This window comes from Molossus molossus, unplaced genomic scaffold, assembly GCF_014108415.1.
Source record: "Molossus molossus isolate mMolMol1 unplaced genomic scaffold, mMolMol1.p scaffold_m16_p_11, whole genome shotgun sequence".
Classification (NCBI taxonomy): domain Eukaryota; kingdom Metazoa; phylum Chordata; class Mammalia; order Chiroptera; family Molossidae; genus Molossus; species Molossus molossus.
In genome coordinates, this window is record NW_023425346.1 from 8,697,611 (window position 1) to 8,714,931 (window position 17,321).

The window sequence follows — 17,321 nt, forward strand, 5'->3', positions numbered from 1 at the left end:
GGTATTTGGTCCACAACTTGGGCATATGCCCTGACTGGGAGTTGAACTGGCAACTTTTTGGTGCATGGGTCAACGCTCAACCACTGAGCTACACTGGCTGGGCAATTATTTTTATTTCAGTTAGTGTATTCTTCATTTCTGACTGGTTCATTTTTTATGCTCTTGAGGTCCTCACCAAGTTCCTTGAAGTTCTCACGAAGTTCCTTGACATTCTCACTAAGTTCCTTGAGCGTCCTTATGACCAGTATTTTAAACTCTGCATCTGTTAGATTACTTATCTCCATTTCACTTAGTTCTTCTCCTGGAGTTTTGTTCTGTTCTTTCATTTGGGACCTGTTTCTTTGTCTCCTCATTTTGGCTGCCTCCCTGTGTTTGTTTCTATGTATTAGGTAGAGTTGCTATGTCTCATAGGCTTCCTAGGGTGGGCCTGTTGTAGTAGGTGTCCTGTAGCGTCCAGTGGCATGCCTCCTTGATCACCCAGCTGGGCCCTTGAGGTGCACCCCTCATGTGGACTATACATCTTTCTGTTGTAACTGAGTCTTGATTGCTGTTGGCACATCAATGGGAGGGATTTACTCAGGCTGATCAACTGCAAGGACTGGCTGTGCCCACTAACAACTGACCTCTGACTACCTTGGATGATCAGCTGTGCAGGGGCCCACCACACAGAATAAGACTTACGTCAGCAGGGCTCTGGTACCCACTGAGTCCACTCCTTGAGTGTGTCACTTGTGGAGGTGGTTGGTGGTGGTGCTTTGACGTGGTCTGAAGCTGTCCACTGGGTGTGCTGGCTCTGGAGCAAGGTCAGCCTCTGCCTGTGTTCTACCCGAGGCCACCAGACCTAAGCTATAAAGCGGTCTGCACATAGCTGCTTCTTGTGCTATTTTAGAGGTGCCCAGACAAAGCAAAGTTGTGTACTAAGGCTGGCTGCTTCTAGTGCCAGGTCTGGGGCCACTTAGCTAGAGGTATGGGCTCTCTGAGGACAGGTGCTCTTTGTTTGAGAGAATTTAGGAAAATCTTGGCAGGAGCCAAGACAGGCCAATTCTATAGTAAAGCCACTGGAAACAGCTTGGGTGGCCCAAAAGTTGGGTGGAGCAGGACCTCAGGGAATCACCAGGGTGGGGCAAATAGTGTGAGCCAGGTTGCTGGAGTCCCACATATGGGGCTTGTCTGCTGGCCCCATAGGTGAAGGGCTCACCAAAGAAATAACGGCCTCGCCCTGGCCGGTTTGGTTCAGCGGTTAGAGCGTCGACCTGCGGTCCTGAGAGACCCGGGTTCGGTTCCCGCTAAGGGCATGTACCTCGGTTGCAGTTTGTCCCCGGCCCTGGTTGGTCGTGCGGGTGGCAGCCACTCGATGTGTCCCTTTTGCGTCGATGTTTCTCTCTTTCTCTCTGTTCCTCTCTCTCCCTCCCACTCTACCTGAACAAAAAAATGGAAAAATGTCCTCAGGTGAGGATAAAAAAAAAAAAAAAAAAAAAAAAAAAAAAGAAATAACGGCCTCCACCAACACATCTGTCCGGGAGAAAGCCACCTCTCCAGCCCTGTCCCAGTGCCAAACAACTCAGTTCTTCCCCTTATGTCTCTGGTGCCTTTTGAGCTGCCTCCCCAACACTAGAGCCCAGAGGGAGCAAGTCCGAGTAAGTCCATGTGCAGGCCCTTTAAAAGGAGTTGCCTGAATCTCCAATAGCCTTGGCCTCCCTCAGCCTCAGTTCCTGCTGGTTTTATAGCTAGAAGTTACGGGGATTCTCTTCCTGACCCTGGAACCCTGAGCTGGGCGCCTGGTGTGGGACAGGAACCCCTCACTTCTCAGGGAGGACCTTCCCAGCCAAGGTGTCCTCCTGACTTTTATCCACCACATGTGGGTGTGGGACCAGCCCATCCGCCTCCGCCCTCCTACCAGTCTCGATGTGGCTGCTGCTTTAATTTAGTAGTTGTAGGGCTTCCATTTGGCTCAATGTCAGGCAGTTCTGATTGTGGTTGTTCTGTAGTTTAGTTGTAATTTTGATGTGGTTGTGGGAGGATGTGATACCGTGGTTACCTACCCACTGTCCTGACCGGAAGTCTTCACTTTTTATCTTTTAGGGATTTGGCTTTTGATGTCATGTATAAAAACTCTGCTTAAACTCAGATCGCAAACATTTTCTCCTGTGTTTTCTTCTAGAAGTTTTGTGGTTTTATATTTCATGTGAGATCGATGGTCTGTTTGGAGGTAACCTTTGTATGAGGTGTGAGGTTCAGGTGCAAGTTCCTTTTTCCTGCCCTACAGATACCCAGCTGTTCCAACAGCTGGTAGAAAAAGCCCATCCTTTCTCCACGGAACTGCTTTTGCACCTTTGCAAAAATCTGTTGGTCCTATGTGTGTCCGTCCTTTCCTGGAATCTCCACTTCGAAAGCTGGTGGACAGTTTCTGTGACGGGCCAGATGGTGAACATGTTAGGTAGGGTCTGTGGGCTGTACAGTCTCAGTCTCAGAGCCTTTAAAACAAAAACCATGCTTTTAAAAGGTAAAAACTATTCCTAGCTCGGCGTCATACAAAAATAGACCACAGGCCAGAACTGGACTTTGGCCCCAGCGGATGACCCTGCTCTGCGCTAGGACCTGACCCGCGGTCACCGGACCACACTGCTGATCGCTGCAGCTTCACCGGGTCGCCAGACAGGCAAGGCAGTGCCGGCCTCACTGTGTCCTTTCATTGGTGCTGTCAGACCATTTTCGTTGTATGTAGTCATTGATGATTTAGGTCTACTGTCTTATTCTGTTTTTTTCTCTTTTTTTTTTTTTTTTGAGTTTTTGTTTCTGTTTTCCCTTTCCTGCCTTTCTCTGGGTTATCTGAACATTTTTTTTTAGTATTCCATTTTAACTGATCTGTTCTGTTTTTGCCTACATCCTTGTGCTCGGCTTGTGTTCCAGTTGCACCAGGGTTACAGTCAACGTGCTGTGCTTCTGAGTCTACTGAGGTCGGTGCTTTTCTAGCCCTGCGGCCCCTTGACCCTTGGTCTCTGTGCCTCCTTGTCTTACAGCAGCTACATCTATTGACAGTGTGAATATGTATTGGACACTGTTACACTTTCGGTTTTCAACTGTTAAACATATTTTAAAGAACTCAAGAAGAAAAATCTCTGTATTTCCCCAGATACTTGCTATTTCTGTTGTTCTTCCTCATTCCTGATGCTCCAAGTTTCCTTCTGGTATCAGTTCCTTTCTGCCTATAGACCATGTCTGCTGGCAATGACTTCTCTCCGTCCTCCGTCACTGGGAGTGGCCGTCTACCTTCATCCTGGAGGGAGATTTTCGTGGAGATAAACTTCTGGGTTGACAGCATTTAAAAAATATTCCACTTACTTCTGGCCTCCATGGTTTCTCATGAGACATCTCCAGTCCCTTCAGACAACCACCTAATCTTCAAAACCTGGGTCATGCCCTGGCTGATGTGGCTCTGTTGGTTGGGCATCGTCCCGTGCACCATAAAGTTGCTGGTTCCATTCCTGGTCAGGGCATGTGTCTGGGTTGTAGGCTTGATTCCAGGTAGGGGGCGTACAGGAGACAGCCAATTGATGTTTCTGTCTCACATCGATGTTTCTCTTTCTCTCTCCCTCTAAAAAAAATAATAAAAATAAAAAATCTTAAAAAAAAATACAATAAACCTGGGTCAGGTCTTATTTCCTATTACAACTCTGCTAATCTTACATGCCCCCTTGGGCCACCCCTCCGCACCATAAATGGATACTCCTTTCTGTGCCTGACACATCATTGCACACATCACTCAATGCTGTAGTGATTCAGTCACATGCTGGGATCGCCTACTTGTTCTTTGTTATGTCCACCAGCCGAGAGAGAGAGAGAGAGAGAGAGAGAGAGAGAGAGAGAGAGAGAGAGAAAGGAAGGGTAGAAGGAGGAGACACTGAGTATTAAAAGAGCGCCCCCTGTGTGGAAGAATGCCACAGGTGAGTCCTCCACACCCGCTCAATTGCAGAAAATTCCCAGGTGGTTCAGGAAACAGTTGATGAGGGTTTTTGTTTCATTCATTCATTCATCCTTCAAGTCTGGGGGTCACATTGGCACCATTTTCAGTGGACTTCAATGTTTGCACCCCAAGGAAACATGTTGTAATGATACATTTTCTGGAACCACAGCAGAGGCAAGGGGAGTAGATTTTGAAGTTGGAAGGGCCCATCAGAAACCCTCAGCTCAGCCCTGGCCGGTTTGGCTCAGCGGTTGAAGTGTCAGCCTGTTGACCAGAGAGTTCCGGGTTCGGTTCCCGCTGGGGCACGTACCAAAAAAAACACAACAACAAAGTGACCTTCAGCTCAGCGACCAGCAGCTGTTGGTTCCATGAGCTTCTGCCTGAAGGCGTTGGTCTCTGCTCAGCCCCAGCCTGCCAGACCACAGCCTCCTGCCTCTCCCTCTTCTTCCTCCTCTCTCTCCCTCTCTTCATCCCGAAGAAACAAAACAAAACAAAACCCAGGGCCTCTCCAGGGCAGTCTCAACCCTGCAGCTGCCTCTGCGAACAGAACGGCCTCCTGCTCAAACACACCTGAAAGGACCACTCATCAGACTCAACTTCCGGTCCTCAAAGCCTGTTGCCTGGCCCCTCCTCTGTGAAGCCTTCTAGAACAACCCATTTTGGAGACAAACGGAGCAGAATTAATTATTGATTGATTATGAGAACTATGATGGATTCCCAGGCGCTGGACACGGCGGACCAGGTAAATCGGACGTAGCGCCTGCCCCGGAGGAACTCACAGCCCGGCCTGGCAGAGGCAAGGCCGGAGAGCACGGCGGCCTGGGCCATGGTTTACCGAGTGCTGGGGAGCCAGCATCCCGGGATTCTGCAAACAGGTTCCAGTTCTTTTATGACGTGCTCCCAGCTTTTCCAGGAGTGCGCATCAGTTTATTTGGTGTTGGGCTAGATCAGCAATGTTCAACCTTTTTCATCTCATGGAGCATGTCAGCTAATTACTAAAATTCTGCAGCACACCAAAAAAAAAAAAGTGTTTTTTTGCCAGTCTGCCAAAAAATAGGTATAATTTTGATTCATTCATACAGATGGCTATGGTTGTGTTGGCTGTTGTCACTTTTTTGTTTTATAATGTAAGGGAAAAGAAGTCAGTGCCCCTGACTTAATAGTCAGCTATTGCATATTTTAAAAATTGTTGCAGCCCACCAGTTGCAAATCGCTGAACTAGACACTTGGTTTTCAAATTCCATGCGATGCCCATGCTGCTTCTTGTTGGGAGGTTAGGGAGGGGGCATATGGCATGTGTGGGGGTTCTGAGTCTCCTGCTCCCAACTTCAGCCAGATCAGCTCCACTTTTAACTGTGTCCTTGACCTTATATAACTGATTTCATTTGAACAAATGAATGCATGACTTTTAAAATCTGAAAGCCACCAAATGACCACGGTAGTTGTGTCCACGGGACTCACAAGGTCTCCAAAAAATGGATTGTGTGAACATATAAACTTGGAAAAGACCCCTAGACTTATCGGGCTATTGGCAACTCATAGAATTTAAGTTGCTATTAGGCACACGAGCAAAAGATTAACAGGCTCTCTTCCCGAGAAGAAGGAGACACCCTGATTTGTAGTGTCTGCTGATTCCTGTGGTGTAAATTCTTCCAATGTGGCCCATATCAGGTTGTCAAAGTGAAGTCTCTAAACACGAAGTTTGGGAAGAGATACACCTAACAAAAGCCGGCTCTGGCTTTGGCACATCACCAGTGACAGGGTACCAGTCAGTGACCCCGCTGTCTTCCCCTCTTGAGTTTAGAACCGAGATACAGAAGCAGGGGACAGGTGGAGGCTGCAGTGCGGGTCTTAGCAAAGCTGGGTGGGAAGCTGTGCTGCACTGGATTACTGTTCGGACATCCGTCTCCTCTGCTCCTAGAGGACGATGCTTCTCTCCTCCATCGATCTGGGGCTCAATTATGTGACTGGCTTTCTGTTCCAAGCCTGGGCCTTGAGAGGCTTCCTGTGTTTGCCTTGCCCTCTTGTTTTTGTGCCATCACTGAGATGTCCACACCCTGCTCTGGTCCCCCAGGAGGAGGCCCGAGCCTGGCACCGTCCCCTCAGCAGCCCCGTAGATTCCTGAGCTAAACGCACGTCAGTGGCTGCAGATGATTTCCTTAGATGGCATTATTGGACTGTAGCTAACTTATTAAGAAAATGGGACCTGGCATGGGAGGCGGTCATAACGAAGCCCTAACACACGTAGCATGGCTTTGGAATGGGCAGTGAGGGGATTTGGGAAGGTTAAAATGACGGGAACAAAGGTGAGCTGTGTTTTCTGGTGAAGGAAGATTCGGCACCGCTGTGGCCTGTGATTTGGGAGGAGGAAGAACCTGTGAACTTGTGGAGGTGGCGGGCTGGCTTCCAGGACCGGCTGCGGGTGCGAGCTCCCCCAGCTGTAAATAAACGGCGGGTGCGGCCAGTGACAGGCGGGCGCAGAAAGGGACCCCGCGCACAGGCAGAGCCTAGGAAACGCCAGTATTTCTCGTCCCGTCTCTCCAGCCACTGAAAGAGCTTCACATGGAGACTTGGCCTGAGTGCAAAGACCCAACCCCGGGCAGAGCCAGAGAAACGCGGCCTCCCAGCAGGGCGGGGTCAGGGCCGTGCCCGTGGTTAGAACGCCCTTTGTCCTGGGGCCCTGAAGGAGTCGGGGGGGCTCTGGGACCCCTCTCCTTGCAGGGGGCCTAGAGACCTGCAGGGCGCCTAGAGACCTGCAGGGCCTGATGGTACCGGCATGTCACCAGGGGAACTGTGGGTGTGGCTTTGGGCCCAGAGTGACTTGCGCATGTTGAAAGGCTGCAGTTGGAGAGCTGAATGGGCAAAGGCACTGTGAGCATGGAGTGCAGGGTTCGAGGCTGTTTGAAATGGGAAGGGCCTCAAGGGCCCACCTCCCTTCAGGCAGGAAGAGTTACTCCACCACCCAAGACAAGCTTTCCAGTGCCCTCTTCAGAAGTCGAAAAGGTAACGGAGGAGACCCCTGCAGTGGTGACATCGGCAGAGCACGTGGGCCCGGGGGCGCTCAGGGAACATCTCGCCCAGAGGAGAGGCACTGGCATCATCTGCCAGCAGGACTCCGGGGCTGTGAACAGAGCCTGAGGCCGGACGCGGCCCTGGCCCACACTGCAGGCTGGCTGTGCGCGGGGCAGGGCACCTCCGGGTCAAGAAAAGCCATATCCAGAATGTGGCCAGACTACACCAGACCCTAGACTTTGAGACTGATGGCTGACGGACTCGGGGGTCTCGGTGAACATCCTGCAGGGGGAGGGACAGAGCCTTGCCTCTCACGCCCACGCAGCGTGTACTTCCTGGTCTCAGCCATGATGGGTTTGGCCATGTGACTCGCTTTGGCCAAAAAGAATGAGGGGAAACTGATGGTGTGTTGGTTCTGAACAGGGGCCTCAAGAGGACCCGTGTTTCTCTGCTGGCTCCGTGTCCCTGCCGTCACCACCGAAAGCAGCGCTCACGCCAGCGTCCTGGTCCCGGGGGAAGACGGGGCACGTGCAGCCGACCCAGCTGCCCAGCCCAGCCAGCTAGATGAGCTGCCCCCGCCGGCCCGAGGGGCTGCCCAGCCCCGCAGCCTGGCCGGCCAGCCTTCAGCTGACCCAGATTCATGAGCTAAATAAACGCCTCTTGTTCCGCAGCTGAGGCTTCGTGGATACCATTATGCAGCATGACTGTGGCCATAGTGAACGGACACAAGGGGTGTGGCTGGCTTGAATGGCCACCGCGGGCTTCTTAATGCCGTGGCTCATCCGACTCAGGCAGCACTGAACAACTTTTGTCCCCAAAGCAGAGAGCTGCTTCCAGAGACTTAGCGGGCGGCGAAGCAGCGGAAGTGCCGGCCTGGGGCCGAGCTCCGAGGGGCAGAGGACGGGCGAGCCAGGCACGCTCGGTCCCCCTCCCGAGGGTGCAAGAGGCCGGGGAGTCCCCACAGGAGGGACGAGGCCAGGAATGGAACTCTGGCTGGAGTCTTTCCACCAGGAAATTACTCCCGAGAAGTGGGGGCTCCCCTGACACACAGCAGACTCGGGGACCCTCTGCTAAGTTCCATTTTCTTTGGGTGTTTCCTACCTTTTACCAGAGAACCCTTTTCAGTCCACCTGGTTACATCCCACAGAACTGGTTTGAGATTAAACACCCTCCATGTGGCTTGCTCCGAATGGTCCACGGTGGGTGCCTGTTTCCTGAGGGGAGGGAGCACTGAGGGTGCCGCCACCCCCACCCCGTCCCGGCAGCCCTCTTCCCTGTCCTGTTCATTCCAGGACTCATCCCAGCTCGTGCCCTGCTCGCCGGCCCCACTGCAGTGCCAGCGGCTACCCGGGTACCGGCCAGGGCCACCTCCCAGGACTGACCCCTGCTGGTGGCTGCTCCCCACGGGCCCCTTTGCCCAGGCTGCTGCTGGGCACCCTGGGCCCCAGCTTCCTGCCCTCTCTCCTGTCTCCTATACTAGAACAGAGGGCTGCCTGTCTTCTCCCTCCGCCCACACCAACCCCAGTGTGTCATCAGACTGCCCCCCGAGAGGAGGCTGTGACATGAGGAGTGCTTGGGGCCACCCTGGATCTGGTATGGATGGCCCTCAGCAGGTCTCCTTAGATGTTCAGAGCAGCTCCCTGGAGGAACAGCCGGATGCTGACTGTACAGCGCTAAACCCCGCCCCCCGCCCCCCAACACACAGCCAGTGACTGCCTCGGCATCCAACATTTCTTGGTGAATGTGGGATAGTCAATTTTGACATTGTTGAGAAAAAATACTGCCTAATTTCTGTTCAAATGCACCAAATTTACTGCCCAGGTTCTCATGAACCACTGTCAAAGAGGAAGCAGACAGACAAAATAAATTATGAAAAAATTACTTTTTTAATGTACAAAAAGACTTATTTACAAGTTGAGCATGTCATCTCAATTCATAGCATGTAGAAAAAGCTAAAAATGTTTCGGAGATATAAATTTGGCTGGATGACTCACCTACAGTATTTTCGGGGAGGGTGTCTTCTGTACAGACTATGTACAGGGTGGGAACGGCTAGTGAAATCCTAGCTCATGACCACCACGGAGCCCAGACCCCCGGGCCTCCCCCAGGGCTGTTATTTGGACTTAGCCTTTCTTTGGACCCTAACAAAGCACTTGATGTTCTGGGATACGGAGGGCCCAGGGAAGCTGCTGGCCCCATCCTGCCTGAAGCCAGGGTCACAGTCAGTATCAAGCTCATCGCGGTGCCGTTGCTTTTGGCAAGGTTGCCACAAATTCAACATGGGAAGGCGTGGGGGGTACATGTGTGTGCTAGGAGGACGCGCCCATTCACCCTACAGTATGTTCAGGAATGTCTTCTGATGCCAGTTTCAAATTCCATCTGGGGTTGGGGCCTGGTCCACTGAACGAAGAGTTCAGTGACGGTCCCTCGGAGCCCAGGAATCAACTTCTCTACCCTCCCGACCACCAAATACCATGCACGTCCTCATTCTCGGAATGAGGGCAGAGGAAGGGAATCCAGAGGGTGTCGGGACTGCAGGCTGTGGCTTTGCATAGGCCACTGGGCTGCTGCTGAGTGGACAGCATGGCCTGGGGCACAGTGGCGGACAGTGCACTGGAGAAACAGGACTGGGTAAACATGTGACTTCTGATCGGAAAGCGCCAGGGCTGCCTGAGGGGGCTCCGTGCCCTCTCCCTTTCTGAAGGTCCCATCTCGTGCCTGGCTCCCCTCCGTCCATCCCTAACCCACAGCAGCTCCCGCAGCCCCGAGGTATTTAGAAGTAAGTGTTTGTTCAGGGAGGGCTACACTTTACGTGCACGAACACTGTAAACAGGGTCTGGAGAGGCCCAGACCGCTTCTGGGCAGCCTGAGGGTTACAACTTGTTCTTCCCTTTTTCTGGCGATATTTCCATACTTCATTCATTCATTCAGTCACACCTGGACCGCCTGCCAGTTGCAAACTTGGCTCTGCAGGTAGAGATGCCAGCTCTACCAAACCTGAAATCGGGATGTGCTTCCGAATCATCCAGGAGATGCGTGTTCCCTCCGTGAGGAGGGCGGAGGCCTCACGGACTGAGCTCCACAGCAGGGAGCGTGGCCCAGCGATTCCGTTTCCCTGCAGGTACTGGAACGAGAGGCTTCTCTTCCTGGACTAGGACATCCAGTATGGCTTGCAGACCCACACCCCAACGGGTGCTTCTGCCCTTTTCCTCGTGCGCCTGGAAAGGCCTGGCCAGTGGAACCCCCGGCGGCCGCTGCCAGGGCGAAGGAGCTGGCACAGAGAGGCCCTACAGACCCCGAAGGCGGGGAGCCCTGTGTAAACGAGTCTTTTCTGTTGAGACTTTTTTCAATGTTCCGAAAAATAACCCCAAAGAAGACCAGACGGGATGCATACAAACTTGCCCTTAAAGCATCTGTGGTCTGAAGCAGCCACTAGCAACCCCCACACCTATTAACACTTTTTTGGAAAAAGACAGAATGGGTGAGAGCCCCATGCTCTGGAAATGGATGGTTCCTCGGGGTCCACTCCGCACCAGGGCTGGGCCTTAGGTCATCATGTTCAGGAACTTGCTCTCCTCGGCCAGGCTGGTGAGCATGGAGCTCATGTCCCCGACGGCCATGTTGCTGATGCCCGTGGGGATGGAGGGCAGAGTCAGGGAGTTCCGGGGGGTAGTGAGGCGAGAGGAGTTCTGGGAGAGACTGTGGAGGAGGCTGGGGCTCAGGGCCCCCGAGAGCAAGCTCGAGTGATCGCCGTCATCCATGATGGCATCGAAATCGATCTGGGGGGCCTCCAGTAGCTGGGAGTCCACAGTGCTGGACACCTGGCTGACCCCTGGTGAAGGCAAGGGCTGGATGCTCTCCGGGCAGGCCTGTGGCTGCGGTGGATGGGGCCTCATGATCTGGCAACCTAGCTGGTTCTCCAGGCCTCCATTCTGTTCATACATGTGGATTTGGCCATAATAGCAGAGCATGTTGTGATCCTGGGCCCCGCCTGTGTCCTGTGGGGGCAGCTGAGGAGGCAGGGACACCAGAGTGCCCATCGCTCCCTTGGGTCTAGACTCTGCCATCTCCTGGTTGGCTGACACAGTGGCCCTGGCATGGCCAACAGCCCTGGCATAGGCCAGTTGCTGCCCAGCACGTACCCCACGGTGGCGGCCTGCAGGGCTGGGCTCAGGAGGTGGCCGGGGTTGCACTAGGCCAAAGCTTGATCCAGACAGCCCCACTGTGCCCTGCTGGAGCTCCATGAAGCCAGGCTGGTGGGAAGGCAGAAGGCTGGGGCCCTGGTGGTAGCCCTCCTGGCTCATGGAGGTTGCCATGTGATGGCTCTGCTGTGGGTAGCTCTGGGCTGCATGCGGTGGTGCCATACCAGCCAGGGTAGAATTGGGGGCCCCAAGTTCCCTGCGGCTGCTACCCATCATGGAGGGGTCGGGAGCAACTTCCATTTGCTGGGGGAGCCCCAGGTGGCCTGGCTTGGCTACCAGATTGCTGCAGGATGCGGGGAACTGATTCAGGGCCCCGCTCATGGTACTGGAGCTCAGCTGGGGGTGGGCTTGGCCGTAGCCGGCGTGGGGGCTCACTGTGGTGGTCATGCTGGGGCACTGGCCACCTGTTCCTGCCTGCCGGAGCTGCTGCATGTAATTTATCCTGGGCACAGAGGGGGCTCCGCTGCAGGGCTGCAGGGGTGGCTGGGTACTGTCCAGACCCCGAGGGCTCGGCTGCAGGCCTTGTGGACTACAACCCGGGTACTGGCCAAAGGCTGGCTTCTGCTGCACCATGGCCAGGTTGCCCTGCAGAAGGGGTGGAGGCTTCACCTGGCTGGTCAGGGCATCCATGGTGCCAGAGCTCACCTCATTCCACTGTACAGGCATGCTGTTCTTGTTCAGGCCAGAGGGGGCTCCGTAGCTCAGCTGGCAGCCTCCCAGCACAGGGGCAGAGGGGCCCACGTTGGAGTCCGCAGCTGCCATCCTGCGCGGGCCATGCAGCCCCGGGCTGGGCAGTTTGGGATGCTCAGAGCAGCAGGGGCTTTCCCGGGGGTATGCCTGCAGGGTGCTGTCACCCAGGGCCCCGCCGGCATGCGCGTGCGCTTTGATGTACTGCACCACGTCATCCGGCAGCACGAGGTCGTCCTCGGGCAGCACGAGGCTGCCCTCAGGCCCTGCGCCCTCTGTCCCGGCTGCTATGGCCTCCATCGCCACGTTCTCACTGATGCTGGGTGGTCGGGGCGAGTAGGTGCCCCGGGCTAGGCTATCAGTGCTGGCGGGACCCTGTAGGCAGAGGCCGCGCCTCTCCGCCGCGCAGGGTGGCAGTGGGCCCGGGTTCACGTCGTGGGCGCTGTGGAAGCGTTGTACCAGTGGTGGAGCCAGGGCGTCGGGACGCCTCACTGGGTCACTGGCCCGCCGCGCCCCGCTGCCAGGTGCCTCATGGGGGAATGCGGGTGCGGGCCCCGCGTGGCCATAGGCCGGCCCACCACTCCCCCGCCGGGGCCCCCACAGGCGCTCGGAGGCGTCCAGCAGAGCCAGCCGAGCCCGCAGGCTCCCGCGCTCCAGGCCGGGCAGCGGCGTGGGGGGCGGCCCACCCGTGGCCGCCGCGTACTTGGCGCGCAGGCTGTACTGCTGTGCGGGCGTCAGGCTGAGCGGCCCGGCGCCCACGCCGCTGCACTGGCTGGCCTCGCTGGAGCGACGGGACGCGTCGGTGGAGATGGGGTCGTAGGAGTCCGCCGAGCTGGCGTGGTGCGGGCGGCCGGCGCCCAGGGGCGAGGCCTCGCTGGAGCGGCGGCTGGAGAAGTACGGAGAAATGCCAGAGGAGCGGCGGCTCACGGTGTAGGCCGAGCTGACCGTGCTGGTGGAGCTGTCGCGGCGCTCCTGCAGGTGGCTCAGCATGGTCACCTCGCTGGCCGACAGCTCGGACAGCCGCGGGTTGGGCAGCAGCCCCACCGGCCTGCCGCCCCCACCGCCACTGAAGTTTTCCAGGATGGAGCCTGTGGGAAAGACAAGGGTCAGCACAGGGCTTTGCCTGCTGTGACCAGGCTGCGTCTGCACCCGGGAGCCCTAGGGCATGGCTTGTACACGGGATGCACTTAGCCAGTGGTCTCTGCATGGGAAGAGGAAGGAGCAGTGAGCGGCAAGCGGTGGCCCTATTGCTGAGGGCCGCCGGCAGTCAGGAGGCCAATCCCAGTCTTGGCTCTCCATGGCCTGGCTGGCCTGAATTCTCACTACATCTGGCGCTCTGCTGTTCCAGCTGTGGTGCAAGGTCCTCGCCACAGGACTGAGTTACTGAGAAGAGCTCAGAGGGCCCTGGCCACAGCCTCCCCGCACCCTTCCCCTCCGTGGATGAGCACTGCCACTTGGGCTCCCCGGGACTGGGTTACTGAGCAGCCTGCTTATAGGAGGCCGGGAGAGCCAGGCAGCAAGCCGGCAGGGAGAAATGAGCTGTGACAGCGGCCCAACAGCGGCCGTGGCTGACTTCACGGGCACCCTGGGCCTCAAACAGCCTCTACACTTGCAGTGATCAGTCACTGGACGGAGGCCACCCTGGGAAGGGGTGACCTTGGGTGAGGCAGTTGTCAGCAGCCCAAGCGATCTCTTTAGGAGGCTGAGAGTTGAAGGCTGTCTGCTAGCAGTTCCCTCAACAGCTGAGTCAACAAGTCTTCCTTCCAGCAGAGAGCTGGATGGTGCATCCCAGTGCTCATGTCTCATAACCCAGGCCTATGGTCCACACTAAGCTGTCGGTCCCTGGAGGGCAGCACCCAAGAAATGTCGGTGAAACTGCCTTCCACCTCTTGAGGCTGAACACAGAGCTGCCTCCTACATGAAGTCCTCCGTGCTCTCCCCTAGCTGATGTGCTTTCTCCCTCGTGCACAGCTCTGCCTTGGTGTTGTGTGGCTCGTTCTGTGGGTGACTGTGCATCTGGTGGCATGGCCTTCTATGTATGTGCTCCTTCTAAACACAGGGACTGGATTCTATCGCTCCTGCCTGGGGCCTTCACCATGGTGCCCACAGCAGGTGCCTGATAAATGATTGAGTGACTATGAGGAAGAGGATGGTGTGAGCAGCGTCTGAGTATTTTTAGGGGGTTACAGGGTGCAGCATGGTGTAGTTGAAATAGTATGGGCTTTGCAGCCCCTCAGGCCTGGGCTAAGTCTCAGCTCTGCCATTGATTTAAGTGAGGCCCTTGCACTTCTCTGAGCCTGTTTCCTCATCTGTGCAATGGGCTGGTAAGATCCACCCGACTGTGATCATCCAGTGAGAGGACCCACGTGCCTGACGGACCTGAATCTGGGGGACGCGGCCCCGGCTCTGTCCCTCCCCAGCCCACACACCAGGACTCCACTCACCACTTCCTGGGAGGGGAGGCAGCTTGGTGTTCCGGGTGTGTGGAGCGGGCCCGGCCCACGAGCAGGGGTCTTTAAGTGATTTGAGTTTCTCTTTCTTGAGCTGCTCTAACCGGTGCATGGTGGTCATGTGTTGGCGCAGCTGCAGGCCACCAGCAGAAGCAGCCAGGGCTGAGGTGTCGGCCCCTGGGGGCGTGTCATCCAGAGCTGTCAGGTCTCCTAAGCTTCCAGGCCCTGTCCCCGGCATGTCCACACCGCTGTCATTGTTGGGGGCACTGCCCAAGGGAGAGGGCTCACTGCTGCAGGAAGACTGGGCCCCGGGGCTGGACTGACACAGCTGCAGAGGACATGGTGAGGTCAGAGTCAGGTGTGAGAACCCACCGGCCGAACCCATGCCTACTCCCACGATGCTGCCTCGCACACCCAAGAGCAGGAGGAAGCTGCTTTGTGGAGGAGCGTCCAAAGAATCTCTTCTCTGAACCTTGGCTTCCCCACCTATCAGATGGACCTGAAGTGCCTCAGGGCAGGGTTAGTGGGTGGACGGACAGCGTCAGCATATAGAGGTCACCCAGTAACCCTCGACCCCACCCTGTGATTCTTGGCGCTGGGTCGGCGCTCTGGGGCTGCCACGTGAAGCTGATGAGAGGTGCTTGGGCCTTCTCGACCACCCGCCTCCCCCACAGGCCAGAGCTGGGCGTTAGGAAGGGGAAGGACACACAGGCGGTGGGACTGCTGGATGCGGCCTCGTCTGAATGGCCATCAAACAGCCCTGGCTCTGGGTCGAGGCAGAGGGAGCTCATGCCCACGTGCGCAGAACTCCAGAGCCCCGAATCTGAGCCCAGTGAGGCTTACCTTGGATGTGGCACCTCTGCGCTCATTTCTAGGCTGACTGCTCCCAGATCTGGACCTCTCTTTGGGAGGCTGCAAAGCTCCGTCCAGTCCATGGCACCACCCACATTCCTCACCTTGGCTCTCGACTGGGTAGGTCAGTCCTTCCTCTGCAGTCCTAACCCGCACCGCCACTCTGCCCTGCCCCTCACGCGGCCTTGGTCCCCACCGCTTGCTCCTGCACCTGTCAGCCTGACTCCTGCTGCCAGCCTCTGCCTGTCCGATGGTCCCACCTGTGGTGCCTGCCGTGCCTACCCACACCCACCTTCCTGTGTCCTGCACAGGCCCTGGCCACCCTCACTCATGCCAGCCCGCCCATGCCCACGGCTCTCTGCTCACCTCAGTAACGGCTATCCTTAGGGGAGGTACAGTCAGGGAAAAGAGGTGGAGACAAAGAACAGGTGGTTAGAACAAAAGGAGTGGAGGTCAGAGGGGCGAGGACGCAGACAGGACAGAGGGGAGGGGACCCGATGCGGCCCTGGTGCTGATTAGAAAGGCAGCACCAGGAACCACCCTGCCCCCGCACAGACTGGCCACGTGGGCACAGGCACTCCGGCGCCCACAGCCTGCCCGCAGAATGGGACCTGCCACAGAGAGCTGGGAGAGTCCACGGTGTGAAGGGAGGAAAGTCAGACTGGAGAGAGGAGGGGCAATGTTGTTTCCAGAGGGGAGCCTGGGCAGGGCTCACAGCTGCAGTTGGGGCTCTGGACCCCAGGCGGCGCTGCAGAGTCGCCCTGGCCTGCTGGGCGTGGCTTCCTGGGGGACGGCCCTCCAGCGCCCCACGCGGCTTACCCCGGAGCCCTCGGTCTTGATGGCTTTGACATGCAGGCAGTCCTCCGTGGCCTGGCCGGTGCTGCTGGCCTCGGCGCTCTCCTCAGAGCCCTGGCCGCCGGGCTCCGTGCTGGCCTCGTTGTCCCCGTTCTCCTTGAACACCGGGGCCCGCAGGTGCACGTCGTTGCGCTGCTTCTTGGTGACGTGAGCATCCGGGCCGTGGACGGTTTTCACGTGCTTCCGGAGGGAGCTGGGGTCCGTGTAACGCTTGGTGCAGCCCGGGATCTTGCAGATGTAGGGTTTCTGGAAGGGAAGCGGGCGGCATGTGGATGGCCCACGGAGATCAACTCGGAATGGGCGCGCGCCCGTTCTCCCGAAGCCGCGCAGTCGGCAGGTGCCCCGCCTGTTTGCAGTCATGCCTTCTGGAGGGAGGAGCCTGCCCTGCCAGCCTGTCCGGCCACCTTTCCAGCAGGTAAGCGCTGGGTGAAGGGAGCCCCTACCACAAGCTGGGGACATAGATCAGAGGCTACAGGCAGGTGGAGGGACGCAGAGCCGGTGTGATCATAATGCTGCCCTCCCTGTGATCAGGGTGCTGGGATTTCTGATATCAACAGTGAGTATTATATCTCGTTACACCTATGAGACAGCACTAGAACCCCAAACTCTCTGATGAGGAAAAGGGGTTCAGAGAGGCAAAGTCACCCAGGAATGGGATGGAAACGCAGGGTTTCTGAACCTCAGTTCTGAGCTCATATACATACATACATGCATGCACATTCACATGTGTACACATGAGTCCGCATGCAGACACATCCAGTGCATACAGATACATGCATAAACACATGTACACGAGTACACATGAGTTTGCATACAGACACATATCCAGTGCATAGACTTACATGAACACATGTACACGAGTACACAAGTCTACATGCAGACACATATCCAGTGCATGCAGACACACACATACATGCATGTACATGAGTACACACATCTACATACAGACACACACCAGATACATCTACGCACACACATATATGCATGCACATGAGTGCACACACATCTACATGCAGACACATGGCAAATACATAAGCACACCCATTAACACACACAAGCCACATGTGTACATACTAATTCACACCCACATCTTCCCTCACACATAATGCATACACATGTACCTCCACACCCACACACATACACACATTAACACACACACACAGGCACACACCCCTCTTCAAGGCCAGCTTGTCTGTAGAAACTGAGGGGTTCAGATACCTTTGGAAATGCCTCTAACTTCTTACGAGCATTGTAGCAAGTCCCTTTGGAGTCCAAAATATGGCTAAGCTTTTAGAAATG

At 56.1% G+C, this 17,321-nt stretch overlaps 1 protein-coding gene across 1 annotated transcript in view; it reads right to left on the bottom strand.

Moving 5' to 3' along the window:
- Positions 1–10,521: 10,521 nt before the first annotated feature.
- Positions 10,522–17,321, bottom strand: part of GLI2 (GLI family zinc finger 2) — a 242,209-nt gene continuing 235,409 nt past the window's right edge. The window contains exons 12-14 of the mRNA XM_036254585.1: positions 15,987–16,268; positions 14,310–14,643; positions 10,522–12,953 (exon numbers count right to left, since the gene is read on the bottom strand). Coding sequence (XP_036110478.1) covers positions 10,522–12,953; positions 14,310–14,643; positions 15,987–16,268 — 3,048 coding nt within the window. The remainder of the gene's footprint in view (positions 12,954–14,309; positions 14,644–15,986; positions 16,269–17,321) is intronic.